This window comes from Lampris incognitus, chromosome 4 (genome assembly GCF_029633865.1).
Source record: "Lampris incognitus isolate fLamInc1 chromosome 4, fLamInc1.hap2, whole genome shotgun sequence".
Taxonomy (NCBI): Eukaryota; Metazoa; Chordata; class Actinopteri; order Lampriformes; family Lampridae; genus Lampris; species Lampris incognitus.
Window position 1 is genome coordinate 25718873 of NC_079214.1, and position 25201 is coordinate 25744073.

The following is a 25201-nucleotide window of genomic DNA, read 5'->3' on the forward strand; positions in this document are numbered from 1 at the left end:
ACGTTGGAGCTAGCAGCTAGCAAATTGACAGGTCCAGCAATGGGTTATATGGCCTTAAAATTCTGCATTGCCCCGGTTTAATCCATATCGTTAAAGTATACATCCAGCTACTTAGCACACTAACATTGAGGCTGATGTGAATCGTTTAAAATGAAATCTGAAAAGCAAGCTGCTAGTTTGCAGCTTTGGTTGTGTTCTGTCAAATGACCCTTCTGTAGCTGTCAACAATCAGTTAACAGCTTTTCTTTGAGGTACATATTTATGAGGTGCATTTTTTTAAACGTAGGAATATTCAGAAGACAGCAATTCAGAGCCCAATGTGGACCTTGAGAACCAGTACTACAATTCCAAAGCCCTGAAGGAAGATGATCCCAAAGCAGCGCTCAGTAGTTTTCAGAAGGTAAAACAGTAATCCACTATATTATGCTGTAATTGATCAAAATGTGCATTGTATGTTTTCACCCCAAGTCAGACTTTGAAATACGTTGAATTTTGCTGAAAATTAATGTTTGTGTGCTTAGGTATTGGAATTAGAGGGAGAAAAAGGAGAATGGGGATTCAAAGCCTTGAAACAGATGATAAAGATCAACTTCAAATTGGTAAGCAGGGCAAGACTCCAGGCCTTTTTGCTGACTGACACCCTTAGACACACATTTTTTTAAATGTGTTATGCTTTGTACTTCTACCTTGCAGACAAACTTTCCAGAGATGATGAACAGGTACAAGCAGCTGCTTACATACATCAGAAGTGCAGTCACGAGAAACTACTCGGAGAAGTCCATCAACTCGATTCTGGACTACATCTCCACCTCCAAACAGGTAATGGATGGGCCATATGAGAGACACAAAATATGGCTTGTATTAAGTTACACACCTGTGTGTTTTCTGTGCTAGTGTTTTGATATTGTGTCTTTGTATCATGTGTCTTGTTTTATTAGATGGACTTACTACAGGAGTTCTATGAAACCACACTGGAGGCTTTGAAAGATGCAAAGAATGACAGATTATGGTTTAAAACTAACACAAAGGTGAGGATTGCATCTTCATAGTTCGATGAATTATGATTTTTAAGAAAATTCCAGGGTGTGATGTTCAGCTATTTTTCTGGTGTTGTTCTGTAGCTGGGGAAGCTGTACCTGGAGAGAGAAGAATATGGAAAACTGCAGAAGATACTAAGACAACTGCACCAGTCGTGTCAGGTAAATGGAAACCCTTAATTTTTTTTTAAGAATATTTTTCAGTAGCAGCCAGCGCTTTACCTGTGCTCTCGTCCATAGGGTTAGTGGTTGTGTCAGGAAGGGCATCCGATGTAAAATTTTGCCAAATCAGTATGTGGATTGACAAGACCATACTGGACATACTGGATCGGTTGAGTTCTGCGTAAACAGCAGCCGCCATTGGTGCTGTGCCCTCACATAGTACCGATGGAAACTATAAAATCCGCTCTGACGCCCCCTGAAAAACAGGGAACACGAAAGAAGTAGAAGTAGATTGTTCAGTAGCAACATGTAGTGTTGATAAAAGATAAAAATCAGGGGCAGGATTTTCCTAAAAACAGCCCTTTAATAGAAAAGAAAATCATATCTGATTCATAGCATGATTGTATTATTATTATTATTATTATTATTTTATTATTATCTATTCTGAATTCACAACTTGAGAATTGAGAACTTGAGAACAAGTTGTGAATTCTTACAGATAAATAAGTTAAACTAATGACAAGTTAAACGATGACAATGAATCAATGACAACTGGGGAGCTGATGCAGCTCGGGGAGCTTGCCAACACTCCAAGAGCAGAACGATATGAAAGTATCCTGAAAGCTCTGAACGGCAACAGTAGCATTGGTTAGCATGGTAGCCTCACAGCAAGAATATCCTGGGTTCGAGCCCCAGGGTAGTCCAACCTTGGAGGTCATCCTCTGTGTGGAGTTTGCATGTTTTCCCTGTGTTGCGTGGGTTTCCTCTGGGTGCTCCGGTTTCCTCCCACAGTCCAAAGATATGTAGATCAAGTGGATTGGCCGTACTAAATTGTTCCTAGGTGTGTGTGTGTGGTGGGGGGGCGGCCCTGTGTGACAGTCTGGCGGCCTGTCCAGGGTGTCTCCCTGCCTGCCGCACAGTGACTGCTGGGATAGGCTCCAGCATCCAGGTGAACTTGACAGCAGGATAAGCGGTTTGGATAATGGATGGATGGATCTATTCTGAAGTTAAAATCAAGGAAAGAAAAACCTAATGGAAAGTATTATGTGATTAATGGTGTTAATGACCTTGTCAACTACAGACAGATGATGGAGAGGATGACTTGAAGAAAGGCACTCAGCTATTAGAGATCTATGCCCTGGAGATCCAGATGTACACGGCACAAAAGAACAACAAGAAACTGAAGGCCCTGTATGAGCAGTCGCTTCACATTAAATCTGCTATTCCCCACCCACTCATCATGGGAGTCATCAGAGGTAAGATGGCTGCTAATAAATGTAGATAGATGGCTGCTATGATGTAGGGCTGTCACAAATGATCAAAGCGCTCAGATGACCATTACTGTACACAGATGACACAGTATATTTGATTTTTGAAAGAGGAGTTGGAAGCAAATAAATTACAGAAAAATATCCCAAAATTGGGACCATTGGTCTGCAAGCACCATAAAGCTGAACTTGTTCATAAAACAGCGCAATGTCCATGCTGAACACCTCAACAAAAGCATCCTGCCTACAAATTGATAATTTTATTTGTCTGATTCTTTCTCTATACTTAAGGTCACTTTGCATTAAAAATTGTAATTAAACAGGGACAACATAAGAACATGTATCAGAAATAAAAAAAAAAAACATCATAAAGAGGGAGATATTACATTACAGTGAACAACGGGGGAACCAGAGTATAAATTGTAGACGGGAGTTGGTCTTGCCTTACAATGTTGCTCTTAAGTAAAACACTTCAAGTACTTTTTTCTTATCTGACTAACTTGTCAGAATAATCAACAGATTACTTGATCACTACAGTAGTAATCAGTGACATTATAGAATGCATCTTACAATTAATATCCAAGCGAACAGAAGATAACCTGGCCTGTGAATGATACAAAGTTAAAGATGACACATTTCTTAAAATTCTAAAGCAAGACTACTTTTTAATTTTAATTTTTTTCGGTTTCAAAATAATAGAAAAGGAAAAAGTCTCTATGCGAAAGTCTGAGAATCAAAGTTGAATCAGTTCATCTAGATACAATGTTTATTGACAGATACACTATATGGACAAAAGTATTGGGACACCTGTCCATTACACCTACAGGAGCTTTTATGACATCCCATTCTAAATCCATAGGCATTAATATGGAGTTGGGCCCGCTTTGCAGCTATAACAGCTTCCACTCTTCTGGGAAGGCTTTCCACAAAATTTTGGAGTGTGTCTGTGGGAATTTTTGCCCATTCATCCAGAAGAGCATTGTGAGGTCAGGTGCTGATGTTGGACGAGGAGACCTGTTTGCAATCTCCATTCTAGTTCATCCCAAAGGTGTTTGATGGGGTTGAGATCAGGGCTCTGTGCGGGCCAGTCAAGTTCTTCCACACCAAACTCACCCAACCATGTCTTAATGGGCCTTGCTTTGTGCACTGGGGCACAGTCATGCTGGAACAGAAAGGGCCCTCCCCAAACTGTTCCCACAAATTTGAGAAGCATAGAATTGTCCAAAATGTCTTGGTGTGCTGAAGCATTAAGATTTCCCTTCACTGGAATTAAGGGGCCTAGCCCAACCCCTGCAAAACAACCTCACACCATTATCCCTCCTCCACCAAACTTTACAGTTGGCACAATGCAGCCAGGCAGGTAACGTTCTTCTGGCATCCGCCAAACCCAGACTCGTCCATCAGACTGCCAGACAGAGAAGCGTGATTCGTCACTCCACAGAACACGTTTCCACTGCTCCAGAGTCCAGTGTCAGCAGGCTTTTACACCACTCCATCCGATGCTCGGCATTGTGCTTGGTGATGTAAGGCTTGCATGCAGCTGCTTGGCCATGGAAACCCATTTCATGAAGCTCCTGGCGCACATTTTTTGTGCTGATGTTAATGCCAGAGGAAGTTTGGAACTCTGCAGTTATTGCGTCAACAGAGCGTTGGTGACTTTTACACACTATGCGCCTCAGCACTCGTTGACCGTGCTGTGTGACTTTACGTGGTCTGCCACTTCGTGGCTGAGTTGCTGTTGTTCCTGAACACTTCCACTTTTCAATAATACCACGTACAGTTGACCATGGAATATCTAACAGGGAAGCAATTTCACGAACTGACTTATTGCAAAGGTGGCATCCTATGACAGTACCACACTTGAATTCACTGAGCTCTTCAGAACTACCCATTCTTTCACAAATGTTTGTAAATGCAGACTGCATGGCTAGCTGCTTGATTTTATACACCTGTGGCAATGGGTCGGAATGAAACACCTGAATTCAATGATTAAGAGGTGTGTCCCAATACTTTTGTCCATATAGTGTACGTTTCATCGTTCATCTAAGTGACCTCTTCAGTCTAAACTGACTGCAGGTATCCCCACCCTTATAAACAATACAGTTATGATAAACAATACAGTCGTTATGCAACTGTATTGTTTACAAGGGTGGGGGTGCCTGCAGTCAGTTTAGTCAAGTCAATTTTATTTGTATAGCCCAATATCACAAATTACAAATTTGCCTCAAGGGGCTTTACAGCAACACAACATCCTGTCCTTATACCCTCGCATCGTATAAGGAACAACTCCGTAAAAAAAAAAAAAAACCTTTAAAAAGGGAGAAAAAATAGGAAGAGACCTCAGGGAGAGCAACAGGGGAGGGATCTCTCTCCCAAGACGGACAATGTGCAATGGATGTTGTGTTTAAACAATTTACAGAATACAATATTGAAAGAGGATAACTGAATTATAATGGAATTATAAAATATATGAAGAATATGATGAGTAGGCTGCCAAGCAGTGTCCAGATGCCAGCAGAACAGAAGAACCTGAGCCATGCGACTGGCATCACCATGTAAAAAAAAAATAGTCACACATCATAGCAAGAAAAGGATATAACATTAAAACAAGTTAACAAAATTATATGGGTTTATAAGATATACAAAAAGAAAATGTGATGAGGGGGTTGCCAAGCAGTGTCCAGGTGGCGATCACCATGGAGACCTGGGAGGAGGACAGACTGCACATGCACACAAAGGAGACGCACATCACACCATTAACACATAGAAAAAGAGAAAGAAGACATTCAGAGAGAGAGAAAAGACATGAGAAATGAGAACAGTTTGCAGTAGTCAATAATCTATACACTATAATCTCATCAGCAGAGCAGTGCTTGGTAAATTAATTGAGACAGAAACCGACCTGCCATGCAGTACAGGTTGTGAAGCACTCAATTTAAAGGCCACTAATTGTAAGCTAAGGCAAAGAGATAAGTTTTAAGTTTGGATATAAAGGACTCAACAGACTCTGATTGTCTGATGGCAGCAGGTAGGTTATTCCACAAGAACAGGGCCCGATAGGAAAAGGCCCTGCCACCAGCTGACTTCTTTTTAACTTTGGGTACACACAGGAGCCCTGTATTTTGAGAGTGAAGAGCTTGAGATGAAATGTACGCTTTAAGGAGATCAGACAGGTTTGATGGGGCAAGCCCATTTAAGATTTTATAAGTCAGCAAAAGCACTTTGAAGTCTGATCTTAACATGGATAGGAAGCCAATGAAGAATTGGTGTAATATGGTCAAATTTCCTAGTTTCAGTTAGGATTCTAGCTGCAGCATTCTGTGCCATCTGAAGATTTTTAGTATTAGCATGTGGCAGACCTGAAAACAGAACATTACAGTAATCAAGTTTTGATGAAACAAATGCATGCATTAGAGTCTCTGCGTGTGCCATGAACTGAAAAGACTGAATTTTAGCTATGTTATGTAAGTAAAAAAAGGCAGTCTTGGCTATTTCTTTAATGTGCTTATCGAAGGAAAGCCCAGGATCAAATGTGAACGCCAAGATTTTTGGCTGCCACACTGTCGATTCTTATCGTTACTTGATCAAATTGGTGTCTGTGTCTAGCAGGGCCAATGACCAGCATCTCGGTTTTTTCCGAATTTAAAAGCAGAAAGTTCAGTGACATCCAATTTTTCACAGCAGCCAAGCAGGCCTCTAAATGATTCATTTGAGTATGATGGCTACAAGCAATAAAACGAGTCTAGATAAATACATAAGCGGCTATCATAACAATAGACGTTATATTGTAGCATAAATAAGAGGTTCTAGCATACAATTGTATGGCCGCAAATGATAAAATCAATTTTTTGCTGCCAAAATGCGCACGCATACTAAATCACATGATCAATGTTTACCAACTGTAAAAGGGTCTATAGCAGACACAATGTGTTCTTCCAGATAAGTAGGACTTAAGCCAAAAGAGAGCTAAGCCAGAGACACCAAAATTGCAATTTGATCTGTCTAATAGTATACAGTGGTCAATGATGTCAAAGGCTGCACTGAGGTCGAGTAGTAGAAGCACAGAAGCGGAATCAGACTCCATAGCGAGTAAAAGCTCATTCACCACTCTGGTCAGAGCAGTTTCAGTGGAGTGACAGGCCCTGAAAGCCGATTGAAAAGGTTCATATAGATGGTTTTCTTCTACATATGTGGGTTGAAAGTAGTTGATACATAACTCTTTCAAGTACTTTTGAAAAGAATGGAAGATTCGAGACTGGTCGTTAGTTATTAAAAGACCCTGGATCGAGGTGCAGTTTTTTAAGTAGAGGTTTAACCACAGCTGTCTTAAAACTTCTGGAAACAGGGCCAGTAGTAAGTGATAAATTAACAATGTCTAGCATTGTAGGTCCCATGAAAGGCCAGAGGTCTTTAAAAAGTTTTGCCGGTAAGGGTTCAAGTAGGCAAGTAGTTGGTTTAGAAGTTGACACAAGCTTAGTCAAAGTATCAAGAGAGGTAGTCTCAAAAGCTGTAATAACAGGGACTAGGGTCCGCGGTGGCGTAGCGGTCTAAGCATCGGCTTGGTGTCGATGCAGTTGCCCACTGGGGACTGGGGTTCGCGCCCCGGTCTCGTCAGATCCGACTATGGCCGGCATCGACGAAGCAGCAATCATTGGCAACGCTGTCTTCGGGAGGGGGGCGGAGTCGGCTTGTGTTCGTCATGTGAATGCGTCTCTGTGTGTGTCGCAAAAACAGTGGTTCGGCTTGGATTCGCCTTGTCACGAAAGTGGGGAGGGGCTTTCCTTCGAGACTGCCGGCCGGAGAGATCCAGTTGGCGAACGCATGCAATACGAGGGTGGGTGTTTGAATTAAAATAGGGATCAATTGGCCACTAAATTGGGAGAAAAAAGGGAAAAATCAGAAATAAATTAAAAAAAATAAAAAATAACAGGGACTATCAGTGACTCATTGTATAGATATGAATTTGGTAAGACAGGATCTGCAGGAGTAGATGGAGCTGAAGAACTAATTTAGTTTATGATCTCATCAGTCTTACTGCAGAAAAAGTCTAGAAACTCATGGGCCGTGAATGGTGAGCAGCTAATAGATGGCTGCTTTTTAGTAAGTTTAGATACAGTATCAAAGAGAAATCTGGGGTTATGTTTAATAATATTGATTAAGTGAGAGAGATACACTGCTTTTTCAGCAGATAAAGAATGCTTGTATTTCAGTAAACACTCATGCCAAGATAGGTAAAAAACAGTGTAGACTGAAGAGGTCACATAGATGAGTGTTGAAACATATCTGTCAATAAATGTTGTATCTGGATGAACTGATTCAACTTTCTTTGAGTTTCTTACCTGGATTAATGAGATTGCATAAAGACGAAAGGCTGGGAACTTTCGCACAGGGCCCTTTTCCATTTTTTTGTAATTCAAAAATGGTAAAAAATGAAAATAAAGCCTACCAACATGGGGATCGCTGGTTCGAATCCCCGTGTTACCTCCGGCTTGGTTGGGTGTCTCTATAGACACAATTGGCCATGTCTGCGGTCGGGAAGCCGGGTGTGGTTATGTGACCTGGTCGCTGCACTAGCACCTCCTCTGGTCGTTTGGGGCGCCTGTGCAGGGGGGAGCGGGAACTGGGGGGATAGCGTGATCCTTTTATGCGTTGTGTCCCCCTGGCGAAACTCCTCACTGTCAGGTGAAAAGAAGTGGCTATGACTCCACATGTATTGGAGGAGGAGGCATGTGGTAGTCTGCAACCCTCCCCAGATCGGCAGGGGGGGATGGAGCAGCGACCCGGACAGCTTGGAAGAATGGAGTAATTGGCCGGATACAATTGGGGAGAAATTAAAAAAAAGGAAGAAAATAAAGCGCAATCTTGCTTTAAAATTTGAAGAAAGGTCTCATTTTTAACTTTGTACCATTTAGAGTTCAGGTTTGCTTTCGATCATTTAGAGATTAAATGTGACAGACATTTAAGCCATGGTTGCCCAAATTTTGTCACCCCACTGTATCTCTTTAATTACAGAGCATGTATGTATAATTTTGTCAAATTTGACTGCTCTGTATTGTCATAGCAATGACCTGTGCTTATTTGGCCCTGACCAGAGTGTGGGGGGAAGATGCACCTGAGAGAAGGTGAGTTTGAGAAGGCTCATACAGATTTCTTTGAGGCCTTTAAAAACTATGATGAGTCTGGGAGCCCAAGGAGAACCACATGCTTGAAGTACCTGGTCCTAGCCAACATGCTGATGAAGTCAGGAATCAACCCTTTTGACTCTCAGGAGGTGAGTATACATTTCAGAATGGAGCAACCGCACATCTACTATCTGAATAGTGGTATACTACATGTCAACTATAATCATGGAACAATTCCTAAATTATGTCAATACTTAGGATTTGATCTGGGAATGATTGAAGTCAGTCTCAGACAGATCAGTTTGCTTGGCAGAAACTACTGAATGTAGACTATTGTGTTAGGGGTTGTAATTTTATTGAGTCAATGCCAATTTATCAAGAGTGTAATTTAAGTTTTAATTGTTTGTATAACTCTTTTTCTTTCAAAGGCCAAACCATATAAAAATGACCCAGAGATTCTAGCAATGACAAACTTAGTAAGGTAAGTACGTAGTTACATTTTTAAGGTTATACTAATGTAAAGCTATCACAGTGACATTTTTTCCTTTTTGTCAGGCGTTTGTTTACTTGTATTTCAGCTTTGCCTCTCATTGTTGCCCTAGAACTCTCGTCATCTTCCTGTTTCCTCGCATTCATTTGAGGTTGTTATTACATGTACAAGTGACCTAAAATACACCCCAAAATTGTAGAGAATGTTGTGTTTACCCAAGATGCTAATATTTGGAAATGTGTTGTGAAACCTTCGGAATCACAGATTTTGTTTTGGGCGCTGCCACACTGAAAAGACAACATAACAGCAGAATTGTTATTCCTTCCCAGCGCCTACCAGAATAATGACATCACGGAATTCGAGAAAATTTTGAAAACAAATCACAGTAACATAATGGATGACCCTTTCATCAGAGAGCATATAGAGGGTGAGTGGTGATTCAGGCTAAGTATATATTTAGAATGATTGTGTAGGTGTTCGCCATTTCCTTGTTTAAGTTGTATCTGATGTGTGATCTCTGACTGCAGAACTTCTACGGAACATTAGAACCCAAGTACTTATCAAACTCATCAAACCATACACAAGAATACATATCCCCTTCATTTCTAAGGTGAGAGGGCAGAATTGCCCCATAATGATGATTTATCTGTTAATTGCATTCTTCTAAACATACTTGGGTAAAATAATTTGTACTCGTTTGTTCTAATGCTACCCAATGATATTTTGTTGATGATATTATTAATCACAAATGGAGTTATCAGTGTCCTAGAAATCAGGTTGAGTAATGTCTCTTTCTGTTTTAGGAGCTTAACATCGATGTGTGTGACGTGGAGAGTTTACTGGTACAGTGCATCTTGGACAAGTAGGTCTCTTCCGTATGTCATTGCAGAGAAATCGACTCAGGGAAAACTAGTTCTCCCTCTATAAATAGTAATAGTTCCTCATAGTTTGGTCCCTGCTGGCCCTAAAAGAAATCAGGAAGCATGAGAACAGCTTTGGGTCTCACTCTTAATTGACTGCTTCTGCCATCAAAGCAATGGCTATTGAGATTCTTACTCATATCTCTGCTATACTGCTTCACAGATGTATATGAATGAATGAAACCTTAATTACTCCTAGGGGAATTTGCTTTGCACAAAGAGAATAAAAGAATATATTAAAAAAAAATCAACAATTGTACATGATAGCACATAATATAACAAAGCATGAGCATTTTAAATATACATTTTAATTTTACATCACTTGTCAGAAAGTATTGGCACTGATTGGCTCACTTGTTATGACTTTACTTAAAAAGAAGTACTTCAACAATCAGATGGTTAAAATGATCGATATAGTGTCAAAAGTTTTAAACCCTAGATACTTTGATACCTAGAAATAAATAAGTAAATAAGTGGTCTTGTATATTACCTGTGGAAATCATTGTAGTTAATGGCCTTGGAAATAAATGGAACCCTCTGAAGTAATTCTGTGGTTTCTCAGCAAGTTTTTCCAAAGAATTAACAGTCAACATTAGGATAATCTTATAGCACTACTATAGAAAAATTTTACATCAGTGACTTGCTGACTTGTTTTGCGCAAACGTGTGATTAATTGTTGTAATGAATCTAATTTTTGTAATGTGGTCTTGATCAAGGTTTTTGGTTTGGTATTGCCTTCCAGCACAATTCATGGCCGCATTGACCAAGTCAACCAACTACTAGAACTAGACTACCAAAAGAGAGGAGGAGCTCGTTACACTGCTTTGGACAAATGGACAAATCAGCTGAACTCACTCAACCAAGCTGTTGTTAGCAAACTCACCTGATTGACATATAAAGCAAAAAGACAAGGAAAAATGGCATGTTTGAATGCATCTATACGATATACCTTTTAAGAAGAGATACATGGGCTTTGAGAATCCCACCATTTTCAAGAAGGAAAAAACAAGATTCACAAGAACCATCCTTTGAAAATGCATTGGTTTCTGTCTGACGGGAGGAAAACATTGACACTAATTTGAAACCTTCTCATATGCAGCACACAATCCTTTAACTGTTATTTTTGAAAAGATGTCTAAAAATGTACAAGAAATTCATAGTAGTCACGTGCCCTTTCCCATTTATAATAAACACAAAGCTTATTAACGGCACTCAAAGGATTGTAAACTGCCCTTGAATAGAGCTGTTCAAATTTTGATGGGCTAAATTGTCCGGTTGAAATGTGTGTGTGTGTGTGTGTGTGTGTGTGTGTGTGTGTGTGTGTGTGTGTGTGTGTGTGTGTGTGTGTGTATATTTTTATATATATATATATATATATATACACACACAAGCACACACACGTGTGTGTGTGTGTGTGTGTGTTGAGCACACGGCGTAATAGTGTTCCATGAATTTGATTGCAGTTGCTTGACTACCGTATATAGTTGCATTCATGTCCCCTGAAAATTTTTATGAATAAACCCGTCAATAAGTTTGAGTGTCCGCTTTTATGGGCCTGTAGAGCTTCCGTTCCAGATGATTCCTATATTTTTTTTTCTTCTCTCTTTTTTTTTTTTTTACAGCGACAGCGATTAGTCAGCTAGCGCAGCGGTAGCTAGCAACAGATAGGCGGGGGGATCTTATAGGAACTGGGTGTGAATCGCACTGAGGGCTCAAAGAATTTCCTACAATGAAGAAAATAAAAGCAACAACATCCTGACGTCCACGCCGTGGTCGATCAGGGTCAGTGGCGGTATTAGTGACTGATATGGATGCAAGTGACAACAAGGTAAATAGTTATCTTTTAAGTATCGTCTTGATTATTTTTTTCCTGGGGGGTGGGGGTGGAGGTAATGTTTGTAGCGTTAGCCTGTAATGGGAGACAGTTAACATGAAACCTAGGCCCTATGTTGGAGTAACGTTAGCTTATCAAAGAATTCTACCGTTCCTGGAATTTTGACAAGAAAGTACTGCCATTTAGATGAATGTATGAAACCATTGGTGAGTTGAATGTCGGCAAGGAGATGTTTACGTTCAGCACGGCATTGGTGTTTATCATGGCTGTCTGCAAAGCAGCTAGCGTTAGCTTGCTAACTTCATTTAGCGAACTTGTCTGGGTAGCAAATGCAGTAGCTTAATTTAACCTCTAACCATAGCTCCTCAAATTTGTAAAACTCCTTTTCTTATTTCGTACACAGGGGAAAAAACTATTTTCCTTTACTTGACAAAACGCCTGACGAATTTATATATACATGGGAGTGGTGGGTGTCAGTAGATTGTTATATGTATAACAGATTAGCTTAAAGATTTAAAGCTATTTCAGCTGTCATCTGGCGGTACTCGTACATCACAATCGTCAGTTGCGCAGGGGTAATTTAATGCGTTTACTTAAATGCCTATTGGATTTTACTGGCAAAGTTAGAAGGTTGTTTTGAATTGTGTATAACGTGTATGACATGATCGTAGTCAGTAACGTCAGACTAGTTTCATTGACTATGTAGAGGAATGTGGTTGTTCTGCATTTATGACATTCCAGTGGCAGTTTGCAATGCAGAAAGTTCAGTCTGCGCCTCTTCATGACTTGTTGAACAGCCTCGGACAAATGCCTTTAAGGAGATGATTGGTCAACTGAACGCTATTTTTTTTTCTTGTTGTTGCCTTATACCCACTTTAAGAAGCCTTTAATGTCCCATATTTGTGTCTCCCAGGTTGTATTGAAAACTTTCTTGATCATTGTGTTTTATTAATAAGTATTAAGTATACCAAATGTTTCAATCTTGTTTTAACAAACTCATTGTCTCCAAGTCACAGGACCTACATTTTTTGGTAATTTCCTGCTCTCCCACCAGCTCACGTTAATTTTACAGTAAAATAACAGTTAGCATTTGAAAGTGTGTGAAGTAGAGTGATAGTGAGTGACAAAGGCTCGAGAAAACAAGGAGTTGAGATTAGCAGCCCTTGATCTATTTGTCCGCTTTTGTCATACCAAGTGGCTGCACATCTGGAGCTGACCTCAATGCCTTTCTCACAATCGGAGCTATTCATGAATACACACACAAACACTCAACAGGCGTATAAAAGCAATACAATAATATCTGTAGGTGTTGTGAATTCAGTTTGAGTACAGACAAGATTTCCTAGACCCTACATTTCTTTTCTAGGGAAGGTTTAATTTCTCCAGCAAGGGTCCAAAATTCAAGATTCCTTGCCAATTTGAGTGAGGCCTCAGCACATTACTGTGGCTTGTTGTGTAATTAGCTTATCTTGTGGTTCTGTCCCTACTTTATCCTCTCAGACTTAATCCTGTAACATCCCCCTATTGGCTAAACTGTACTATCATACGGGCCCTAAACAACAACTAAATCAATCAACACTTAATAATATGGATCAAAGTGAAGAGGTTTCTTTCAGCCCATGTAGTATTTCATTACAGTGTAATTTTTGCCACTGTAATCTTGGCGTTTCTACTGAACAGGCTGAATTGCTCTGTCCACCGCAACCATGCATACATGGGTCAGGATCTACAGATTAGCCCAGACAGAGTCAGAGAACTGCCCAGTGCCCACAAAGGGTGGCAGCAGGAAACAATGCCTGTCTGTATGACAACCACTGGCTGCACTGATGCTTGATTCATGCATCCCGACCACTGTTTCAGAGTCTTTGTGTGCTGTGAACCCTGTGAACCCTCCTCATCCTCCCTCTAAATAGCAAATGAAATTGATGTGGCCTCTTTGCTGGAGCTGTCACTCTGGGCTTGGTCTGAATGGGGAGCTAGTCACCATGATGTCATGTGGGGAACTGTGCTGAGGGCAGCCAGATGTGTGAAACATGCATATACACAGCAGTGGAAAAGACCATGTAAAGCCTCCAATAGGGGAAGGACCATTAGATTACTTTATCAGATGCAGTGACAACAACGATAAGAATTCTAATTGCATAATTTCCAGGATTTTTTCACAATTAGGAAATATATTTAAATTAATAACCCTAAAACAAATCCTGAAAACTCAGCTGTTCAACGAAGCCTATGGTCTCTATTCACTTCATCCCCAGCAGTCTTTGCTATTTTTATTTTCTGTTCTTGTATTATTTATTTATTTGTATTATTCTTGTATTATTTGTTTTGTCTGCTCCACTACGTGTAAAGTGTCCTTGGGTCCCTTGAAAGGTAATATATAAATTTAAGTTGTTGTTGTGAAATAGAGAACATAATGAGTGCAAAAATCCAAACATATGGGCATTTACTTGAGATCCTTGCAGTTTTTGTTGTAACTATCTGTTGTTAAATTTATGTAATTATATCTTTTCTGGGTGGAAATAGGTGTTTGATTTTTTTTCAGGCGGGGAACTCTTTATAATGTCCTTATCATTCCTGCCCATATCCTCTATCTAATAGGCATTGTCACTCAATTTAGAGGACACTTGATCATGTCACGGTCTTAACCAGTGGCATTTAAGATGTGCCCTGGTGAGGTAATCCTTCAGTTTTGGAAATGAACCTGCCTTTTTTTTTCCAGTTTATGTATGGCATGTCTGCCCCATTCCCCATGTTTAACTGCAGCCCCACAAAACCAGACTGACTAGAAGAATTCCAAGGTTACAAATGAGAAAAGGGCTTTCCTGAAGACCCATTTATCCCCACCTGCAGTAAATATTTAGAGGCAGTGATCAGGGACCACCAGGGTTATCTGTCTCCCCTGACAGATAACCATTCACTGTATTCATGCTCTTATGTAGGCTACGTATTGGAATTGGTCTTTTGTGTCATCGTTGTTTATTTTGTAATTTTATGTATCACTGGCACTTAGGAGGAATTTTATTTTGCGTGCTTAAACCAATTCATAGTTCCTGGGACATTTCACAATCCTAAAATATTGCTAATTGTAATGAAAAGCTTATTTCTAAACACTGGGACCAAACGTCTTTGTGTTTAAGAGCAGTATAGGGGGAAATTATGCTGTACCCTTGCTGTGTTGGGGCACCGTTCCTAATGGAATACATAAGAAAAGCTATCTCTGCCACAGTTTGTGTATTAAAGGAAGACACATACACACCTCTCAAGAGCCGCCTGAAGACGATGTTGCATTCGAAATGATTTTACTTCCTAACTCCATATCCCTGAATACTACTTTAGTTTAGCATTAGTGAGAAAACTAATCATTATGAAATCGTGGGCTAAAACATTTAGATTAAAGCTGTATTCTTGCCATCTTTTTTGTCATTTTTTTTTCATCGTCCCCTGCCGTATTGTTTATTTTTTTTTTCTTCTATGTTTATGTTCTCTTTTTTTCTTCTCTAGTCTGGTGCTGTACTATGTGTGTGAATTAATTAGTTGTAAAGTGCTTTGAGTGGCTGTTGCAGCTAGAAAAGCGCTTTATAAAATGCAACTTGATTGATTGATCTTATCTGTTTGAAACGTGATGTTGATGATTTTGCTTGACAATATTCCAGTATAGTAGGGCTGGGTATTGGCAAGGACTTCACAATACGATATGTATCACGATACATGGGTCACGGTACAATTGTATCACGATACATTGTGATATGATACATACTTTAATGCATTGCAATACTCTACATGATTTAGGGAAAATTTAAAAATATAGCTGAAAATACAACTTGCAGTGTACCAGCTGGGTAGTCTAATATTTACATCACATTATGACTCAGCAGACATATTGAGTCAAAACTATTCAAAATTTCTATTCCAATTTATTAGAATGGTATTTGCATTGCACAGTGCACACTGTCACTGAACATACTGAACTGAAACGTAGATGCCATAACATAAATATGCATATTAAGTGTGCATACGAAGTATTCTTATTGTGTCACCGAACACATTGGCTTGAAATGTAGATGCCATATCATATTAAAGTGCAATTTAGTATTCTTATTGTGTCAAAGAACACGTTGAACTGAAATCCGTTTAAAACATGAATAATTATTTTAATGTATAAATATGAGGGCTTGAAAATCAAAGTATCGTGCAAAAAATATGTGCTGTATCGACTTTTTTGCGCAGCCCTACAATATAGTTTGATGTAGGAGGCAGAGTGAAATGGACCTATTGCAACTGATTTACCCGGACTACAAACAAGATGTAGCAGCCTTCATTGCTCATGTTCCGTCAGCCCACCAGTAAATAGTCTACACCCTTGTAAAAATTGCATCCTTGGATCAAAGCTAACACATGCATCAAACAAGGTTGAATCAGTTCATCTGGATACGTTTATTGACGGATATGTTTCATCCCTCATCTAAGTGACCTCTTCGGTCTAAACTGACTGCAGGTATCCCCACCTTTATAAACAATACAGTTGCATAATGACCGAAACTAACGATCGGTTTCATATGCAAATATGGGCATGACATATCAGTTATGTAACCTGACTCCATGATCCAGATGCATAAAATGACTTTATTAAGGGAGAAAAGTTGTGGATTTCAGCTTTAACTGTGCATGTAAGTCTTTAAATTGATTTCTTATAATATGCTTGAGTTTGGTATGTTGTCTCTCAGTGGCTCTGAAAGTCCCTGTGTGACAAGGAATTCACATTCAATGTGTAGAGCAAGGGTACTCAGCCATGTGCTGTGGAAAGCCATTTACCTGCTGGTTTTCATTCCAACCCAACACTGCACAAGCAGGTTTCTCTTCTCTTGTTTGGGTGAACGTGTGTTAATTAGTAAAATCACTTGGAGTAGTGATGGGTTTGAAAGAAAACCTGCATACATATGGCCCTCCATGTCACATGGTCTGATACCACTGACATATGACCCTAAGCCTCAGATTTTATCCACTATCAACTCGCACAAAATCAGTTTTTGATCGTCTCCATATCGTAACAGCTTCTCACGTTTAAATTCCTCCCATCCTCTAAAAAACAAACCCAAACCTCTTTTTAGCTTGAACAAGAAAGAGGCAAGAAGCATACGGTAGGTAGCGTATAAGCACCTCAAATTCCCAAAGTTAACCTGTACGGAGTTTGGTGTTGTCTGTACCAAAATGTAAGTGTTGGCTTGCTTCTTTACCACTGTATTGATTGTAACCATGGAAAAGAGGGTATTAGGTGCCCAGCCTTGGCTTCTATTTCACCTGCTGTGTTCTTGTTTATGTTTGAATTTGACTATAGACAAATGACTTGGGCTGTTCTTGGACATGTTAAACTTAAACCCTCCCTCTGACGGTTGTGTCACATAATTTTTGAACTGAAAGGGATTTTTCCTAGTTTCATGAGGCCTGATAACTTCATTGCTGGCTAGAAGTACTGAGCGCTGTCTGCCCTCAGGCACAGTATGGAAAAAATAACCCTTTGCAGTGTTCAGCTCTGATTGTCATCAAATGAGGAAGCCTGATTGCATTGCACAGGAGGTTGCATTGCTTGCAGACACTTTGGTCCCCCTGACAGGATGTGACACTTGACATTGCAGTTTGATGAGTCAAATTCACTTCCAGTATCACATGTCCTCTCTCTGAACGGCCCCCTCTACCTTGGGACCCTGTGAAAGTACCCCCCTCTCCTGCCTATCACTGGGCCCCTTCATGCTATGTTAGTGTCCAAAATATGGCAGGCCAATTTCTCTTTTACATATCAAAATTTCTATTAATGTAGCTAGCACGGAAAACTGAAGTTATGATAACTCGTAACTTCTCTAGTCATAACAATTAATTCTCTTAACACTTATTCTAGTTTTCACATTGTACGAGGAAAAACACTCTTCTCTGGCCTCAGTGATGTGGCACTAGTGCAGATGGCCAATGAGCAAGATAAATGCCAGTCAACCTGTCCACAGTTAAATTGTCAAGCTGTAAAGGAAAAGTTGATGTCACAGCTCGCCTCAAAAATGACTCATCATCAATACATTGATGTTTTTCCATGACTAAGCTTTATGAATTGATTTGGCCACAGAAAACCTAATATTTTGATCAGTCATACACTATGCCTTGATATGGTCAAAATCATTTTGGATAAGGTGAAATAAAGTTAGAACAATAAAAGGAGCAACGGTTCCCGGTAGTTATCAAGTGTCACACTCCAAGGAATTGTGCTTAAAGTATGACTAGGCATAAACATTCTCCTACCTCAAAGTAGGACCAGGGAGTTGGTTATGAAGCGTCCTACACACACTGAGCTAGGAGTGGGACTGCAGTGAAGAGAAACTGTAACATTACTATTTTACAGCACTTTTAGCGGCAGAATGAAATCATGATTACTGATGGCAGTTTTATCTAATTTTTTGTCTCTTGTCTTCATTTCTACACCATCTGCTGGGAACTCCTAATCAGTTAGGACAACTCAAGTTCACTTATAAAGTGGTGGACTTGGGAGATCTTTCCTAGGAAGGGAATGTTTATAAAATGCTTTCACTCCCATTTGTAAAAGTAGGACCAAAATGGCATCTTTCTGAGAGTTTTTTGGTAGTTTGGACAGAGTTCTTACTTTTAGATCCTTGATAACTACTGGTCCAGATATAGTTTTGACTGTGTATGAGCTGTCAACTTGGGCAACTGTTACTTAAAATAGTTTTGACATAGATCTGTCTCATGTATTTGCCCCACTGAACCATTATTGGTAACCATGTGACTCTAATGGCTGTGGCTTTATCTCTGTTTAGGATGTGAAACTGTCGGCTGAAGTAGAACCGTTCATCCCACAGAAGAAAGGTCTTGAGGGATCCATTGTCAGCATGAGTCTTTCTGGAGAGGTGGGTGGTGGTGGTGGAGGGGCCGGAGGTGCTGGAGGAACTGGTGGAGGAGTGGAGACCACACCCATTCCCAGCTACCTCATCACCTGTTACCCCTTTGTCCAGGAGAACCAGCCCAACAGGTAGGTACTGTTATCACATGGCTGTAGAAGGGGAGTCCAATAGAAGAGGTGGCCACTGAGCAAAGCATACCTACTGTATTGATCCTGTTAAGACCACATGTATTCACAGTGATGTTTGTATTCTCAGAAATACTGCAATTCCTTTTAACATCTCACTGGCCATATTGGTGGTGTAGAAGAAAGCCCATTGTCATCATTCTCAGTTGCTTGAAGAAAGTTGGCTCCATTTTTGGCCATATACCTTCCCAAAATGCAAAATTTTCTACACTGAATGTTTTATTTCCACATGGATTCAGTCACTGCACTGTTTTCTATAATGAGCAAAAGAGTACACATCCTGCATCTGATATTATTCTTCACAATACGTATCACAATCAGATCCTATTAAACAGTGAGTGAGAGTCATTAGATTTCTTTGTAGTTCTTGATGGAGTAGCTCCGAACGGACACATTCCCCTCCACAATTCGTGTGGAACTGTAATCTGTGTTTTCAGTGGCTCTTTCTTTTGTCTGAAGTGATCTGCCATATCCTGCACACATCCGTTCTTTTGTTTCCTTCCTCTCCCATTTTGAATACCAGGAAATGCCCGCTATAGAATGCTGGCTGTGAAAATGTCGTCTGGATCCTTATCAAGTAGTAGCCACTCCATCTCTGCATACCAGGCTCAAGCTGTCTAACTGACCAAGCAGAGTCTACATCACTGGGGGATGATCACAAACTTAGGCCCTGGCCTTACCTTTCCCCTCTTCTTTAATTTTAAGTTAGCTTTCTTCATACAGTTTTAGGCTCCCTCAATTTTGTTAGTTCATTAATTTATTTACTGATTTATTGTTTGATGTCTAGAGAAACTCATCACACATTCGCCTCGCTGAAGTGACCTAGAGAGAGACACTGAATCCTTATCAGTTGCAGGGGTAATATATGTCGCTGACCCAGTGCTTTGACCTCTTCGTGTGGCGTCGACAACTAAAATATGTATTGTTTTGTGTGTGGTATTATTATAACGACAACATTAACAATGGGATTAGAGAAATGTAATTGCTAAAGTAAACTGATCGAAAAAAATTGAAATAATCTTTTCACAGCACAACTCTCATCGATGATACTTTAAATTTTTCAAGAAGGGTAGTTAAGGATGCCATTTAAATTGTTACTCCTCTTTCTTCTTCACAGACAACACCCTATGTATAATGGAGGGGAGCTGCGCTGGCAGCAGCCTAACCCCAGCCCTGGTGGTCCATACCTGGCCTACCCTATTTTATCTTCCCCCCAGCCACCAGTCTCCAACGACTATGCCTACTACCAGATCATGCCTGCCCCATGCCCACCTGTAATGGGCTTCTACCAGCCCTTCCCTGGCCCCTATACTGGGCCCGTGCAAGCTGGGATGGTAAACCCTGTCTCAGGGGATGTCGGTGAAAGACCCCCCCCTCTTGGACAAGCATTTGGACTGGCCAATCAGAGGGGGAGGGGCATGGTGCGACCAACTCTTCTTCCCAAGGTAAGAAAGGTTGTGTGTTTTATCTCCCAGAATGTCTGTATTACAAAACACAATGACTGCTCTTCTTCTACTTTGATACCACTAACCAAGTCTTCTCTGTTTCTGCTCCAGCAGCAGCAGCAACTTGGTGTGTGCCAACCTCTGAGGGGCCGTCGGCCCCCTACAAGGAGCGTTGCTGTACAGAAGGAGGTTTGTGCCTTGGGGCCTGATGGTAGAAGCAAAACGGTTCTTCTGGTGGATGCAGCACAGCAGACTGGTATGTCACATTAGTAATCATCATCAGCGGTCACTCAGGGTCAAGTATGATTGTCTCCCTTCTAGGTCCTTGTGGGTCTTCAGGTCGGCATAGAGGCCGATCCTGGAGCCACAAGGTCGATGCCAAACCTTTTGATGTGGGCCTTGATGTTATCTTTATATTGCTTCTTTTGTCCTCCTGGGGCACAGTGTCCTATCACGAGCTGAGAGTAAAGGACTTGTTTTGGGAGGTGAGAGTCAGACATGTGGAGGACATGGCCAGTCCACCTCAGCTGATGTTGTATGATAACAGCAGTTATAATAGGCATTAGGGGTCGACTGATATGTTTTTTTCAGGGCCGATATCCATTATCGGTAAGTTATGGTGGCTGATATCCGATATTTGGGGTCGATATTCGGTTGCAGTAAATGTAAAAAAAAAATCGTGCCAAAATTTACAGCAACACAAACCCCAACACAAGGCTGCCTTTAAATGAACATATGTTTGACTGAATTTTGTGTAAAACAGAAAATATTTGAAAAAAATAAAGTGCGTGATGTTAAAGGCACTAGATAACAATCTGAGTAGAATTATTTTTTAATTAAAAATAAATAACTTCCAGAACATGAAAATGGAATGAATTAAATGGCATGGACAGAAGGAAGTAAACTTTGATCAAACTGAATAATTATAATATTAAAATAATTCCACATAAATTGGTTAAATTGCTTCCAGCAGGCTTTGACTGAACTGAATGGAAAAATGTACATTAGTGTCATTATGTTCCCTTTCACTTATCTTTAAAGTGATAGTTCGGGTTTTTTGAAGTGGGGTTGCATGAGGTACATATCAATCAGTGTATAACCTGCAGTAGATGGGAGTCTATGCGCTCCCAGTTTGGAGATTCAGCAGGAGTAGCCGGCACGGAAGTTGAGGAATGGATACAGACAAAACCCTCCCATGTGTGTCCCCCCCCACGATTCAGTTATATACGAATTTGGAACATTCATTGACAGCCCTACCAGTTTACCAAAGAGTTGGCCTTTGCTCTCTCTCTTTATGAAAGTTTATGACAGTTCTTAAAAGCAACTGTCAATAATGTATTTTGAAGGAATAATGTTGCCAATGCCAGGAATCCAAAGGAATTGAATCGAGTGCAACTGGACTTGGTATATATCCGTGAAGACGTTTCGCCTCTCATCCAAGAGGCTTCATCAGTTCGTGCCTTTCTGACTAGACCAAGCTAGTCTGACTGGCTGGTGATGAAACTCAGATATTTATCCTCTTTGGAGTCGTTGTCAGAGCTAATGATGTCCATGGCTCTTTGTGTTCCAATGTTAAGCAGCGACGGTCGTTGGGGGTGTCTCCTCTGAGAGAGGAGAAAAGGAAAAGTTCCTTTTGAGAAAAGGAACAGAAGGAATAATCTGAGTTTCTGGGGTCTCCGAGAATTTTTAACAACCACCGCATCCTGGTATACTTCAAACCCAGCAACACACTCCGGCAAAGGCTGGTTCATCCCAAAGACTGTGTACCACACACCCAAAAAAGCAATCTGGTGTATGCTGTACAATGCAATGAGGATTACACTGACCTATACATAGGAGAAACCAAACAACCACTACACAAACGGATGGCCCAACACAGAAGGCCAAACTCCTCAGGACAAGACTCAGCAGCTTATCTACACCTAAAGGAGAAGACACACTCCTTCGAGGACAGCAACGTACACATTTTGGACAGGGAAGATAGATGGTTTGAAAGAGGGGTGAAGGAAGCCATCTATGCGAAACTGGAAAAACCATCCTTCAACAGAGGAGGAGGTCTGCGACACCACCTATCTCCCACTTACAATGTCGTCCTTTCATCTCTACCCAGGAGACTCAAGAAGCTTGGCCTCCAAGAACAACAGTCAGTCACTAACGGCTCCAACGACTCATGACCACTGAATGGAGCACTAATGCAGTCGAAACTAACACCCCCAACGACCGTCGCTGCTTAACATCAGATCACAAAGAGCCACGCATATCATATCAATACCTCTGATAACGACGGGCGTTGCTAAACATCGGAACACAAAAGAGCCATGGACATCATTAGCTCTTATAACGACTCCAAAGAGGATAAATATCTGAGTTTCATCACCAGCCAGTCAGACTAGCTTGGTCTAGTCAGAAAGGCACGAACTGATGAAGCCTCTTGGATGAGAGGCGAAACGTCTTCACGGATATATACCAAGTCCTGTTGCACTCGATTCAATTCCTTTGGATAACCATGACCTGGATGAATGAGAACATTCACAGACAATGCTGAGAAGGTTTAACGACTTTTGCAAAATTTAGAAATGCCTTGAAAAATGTTCAGGTGAGTTCCAGCTATATAAAGGTAGTAGCTTCATTTTGAAGTTTATTTTTATAGCCTTGCTCCTGTGCAGTGAAATTTGATTGCTGCATTTATTGGAGTGTCTTTATAGATTTTACTCCTGATAATGCTGTAGTTATGCTTTTGAACACACACCCTGACCATTCTTGCTTGCCGTTTTTCTACAAGTTTCCCCTTTCTCCTCTTTTCACATCTCTCCTCTTCAAGTGATTGTTTCAAAACCTTTTTTCTGAATGTAAGGAAATAATAAACATTTTCAATATGATTTAAAAAAAATATCAGCTTGGCCGATAAAAGTATGCCAATAACAATATGAAAAATGACAAATATCTAAGCCAATAATCAGCCAGACCGATAATTGGTAAATCCCTAGTAGGCACGTAGGCCTCCTCAAGGACATTCAAGTTGGTGCGCTTATCCTCCCAGCTGATCTTAAGGATCTCCCTGAGGCATCACTGTTGGTATGCCTTGAGTGCCTTCAGGTGCCTGCTCTATGTGGTCCAGGTTTCTGACCCAAACAGTCGGGTGGGCAGCACTGCTGCTTTGTACACCAGAATTTTTGTTCTGGTGTGAAGGTCGCGGTTTTCAAAAATCCTTTTACTCAACTGAGACGATGGTTTATTTCAATGTCGATGTTGACTTTGGAGGAGAGAAGGCTGCCAAGATATGGGAACTGTTCCACGTTTTTGAGTCTGGTGTTGTCTGCAGAGATGGATGGGGCCAGAACAGGAATATTTCTGTTAGGTGGGGTTTGGTAGAGGATATGGATTTTTTTTTTATGTTAATGGCCAGGCCAATCTGCTTGTATGCCTTTGCAAAGGCTTCCAGTATACTCTGTAGTTCTTGTTGTATGAGGGACACTGAGGCATTGTCACCAGTGTACTGCAGCTCAGTGATGGATATAGTGGTGGTTTTACTTTTAGCCCTGAATCTGTTAATGTTCAGAAGATTCTCATCAGTTCTGTACATGATTTTGACTCCCTGAGGCAGACTGGGACCCGTGAGGTGGAGGATGGTGACAGTGAAGACAAAGAACAGGGTGGGAGCAATACACAGTGTTGTTTAACTCCTGTGTGGACCTTGAAGGACTCTGTCTCATCTCCATAACTGCTGAGTACTCTGACTGACATAGTCATGTAATAGGCATAGTACTCTCTTATATTTGTCATGGCAGCCTATTTTTGACAGAACTACCCAGAGGGCCTGGCAGCTTACAGAATCAAAAGCTTTGGTTAAGTGTATAAAGGCCATGTACAATGGTTGACTCTGTTCCTGGACTTTTTCTTGGAGTACGTGAGCGGTAAAAATCATGTCCATGGTGCCTCTGTTTGGACGAAAACCGCTGTGGGATTCTGGCAGAATTTCTTCTGATATTGGGAGAGGTCTGTTGACCAAGACACTAACCAGAGCTTTCCCTGTGGTGGAAAGCAGGGAAATGCAATAGTAATTTCCGCACTCAGCTTTGTTCCCTGTCTTAAAGATAGAGACAATGAGTGCGTCCCTAAGTTGCGCAGGGATTTCCTCTTTTTCCCATATATTTTGAGTAGCAGGGTATGGATATGTCTGAGGAGTGTAGGTCCACCAGTCCTCAGTACTTCTGTCGATATTCCATCAGGACCAGCAGCCTTGTTGATTTTCATCTTCCTGATGGCTTCCTGGACTTCTCTTAGACTAGATGGTGCTGGCACATCATCCTCTTTGGGTTGTTGATGGAGGAAATCCATCTCAGGGTTAGAGTCCTGGTTTAAAAGGTTCTGGTTGTGCTCTTTCCACCTGTCTTTGATTGACTTGTCTGTTAGCAATGTGTGCCCATCTTTGGACGAAGGGGGGTTAGACGGTGGTGGCTGGGACTGTATATTGCTTTAGTAGCGTCGAAGAAGCCTCTGGTATCCCCAGAGTCTGAAAGGTGTTGGATCTCAAGGGCCTTATTCGTCTACCACTGGTTCTTCAATTCCCTGATTCAGCTTTGGCTGGCTGACTTTGCTCTTGCATGGGTAGCTCGTTTATTTTGGCAGTTGATGTTATTCTACCAGATGGTAAAGGCTTTTCTCTTGATGTTGATCAACTGTTGGATTTCCAGGTCATTCTCATCAAACTAATCTTGGTGGTTCTTCATCTTATGTGCAAGAGTGGTTTTACAGGCACCAACGATTGCAGTTCTGAGCATATCCCAGTGGCTTTCAATATCATCTGGATACTGCTTGGGCATTGATATACTG

The 25201-nt window shown here is 40.9% G+C and overlaps 2 protein-coding genes across 4 annotated transcripts in view; both read left to right on the forward strand.

Annotated features, from left to right (window-relative positions):
- Positions 1 to 11526, forward strand: part of cops2 (COP9 signalosome subunit 2) — an 11872-nt gene extending 346 nt beyond the window's left edge. Inside the window, exons 2-13 of the mRNA XM_056278518.1 lie at positions 287 to 400; positions 522 to 599; positions 694 to 819; positions 939 to 1028; positions 1122 to 1199; positions 2281 to 2455; positions 8560 to 8738; positions 9018 to 9070; positions 9409 to 9506; positions 9607 to 9689; positions 9883 to 9941; positions 10742 to 11526. Coding sequence (XP_056134493.1) covers positions 287 to 400; positions 522 to 599; positions 694 to 819; positions 939 to 1028; positions 1122 to 1199; positions 2281 to 2455; positions 8560 to 8738; positions 9018 to 9070; positions 9409 to 9506; positions 9607 to 9689; positions 9883 to 9941; positions 10742 to 10886 — 1278 coding nt within the window. The 3' untranslated portion in view covers positions 10887 to 11526. The remainder of the gene's footprint in view (positions 1 to 286; positions 401 to 521; positions 600 to 693; positions 820 to 938; positions 1029 to 1121; positions 1200 to 2280; positions 2456 to 8559; positions 8739 to 9017; positions 9071 to 9408; positions 9507 to 9606; positions 9690 to 9882; positions 9942 to 10741) is intronic.
- Positions 11527 to 11678: 152 nt separating this feature from the next.
- secisbp2l (SECIS binding protein 2-like) overlaps positions 11679 to 25201 on the forward strand; it is a 34557-nt gene continuing 21034 nt past the window's right edge. For 2 of the 3 annotated variants that reach the window (XM_056278393.1, XM_056278394.1), the window contains exons 1-4: positions 11679 to 11827; positions 18655 to 18866; positions 20041 to 20368; positions 20480 to 20624. In XM_056278393.1, the coding sequence (XP_056134368.1) occupies positions 11807 to 11827; positions 18655 to 18866; positions 20041 to 20368; positions 20480 to 20624 (706 nt within the window). In that variant the 5' untranslated portion in view covers positions 11679 to 11806. The remainder of the gene's footprint in view (positions 11828 to 18654; positions 18867 to 20040; positions 20369 to 20479; positions 20625 to 25201) is intronic. The other variant, XM_056278395.1, reaches the window with a different exon arrangement.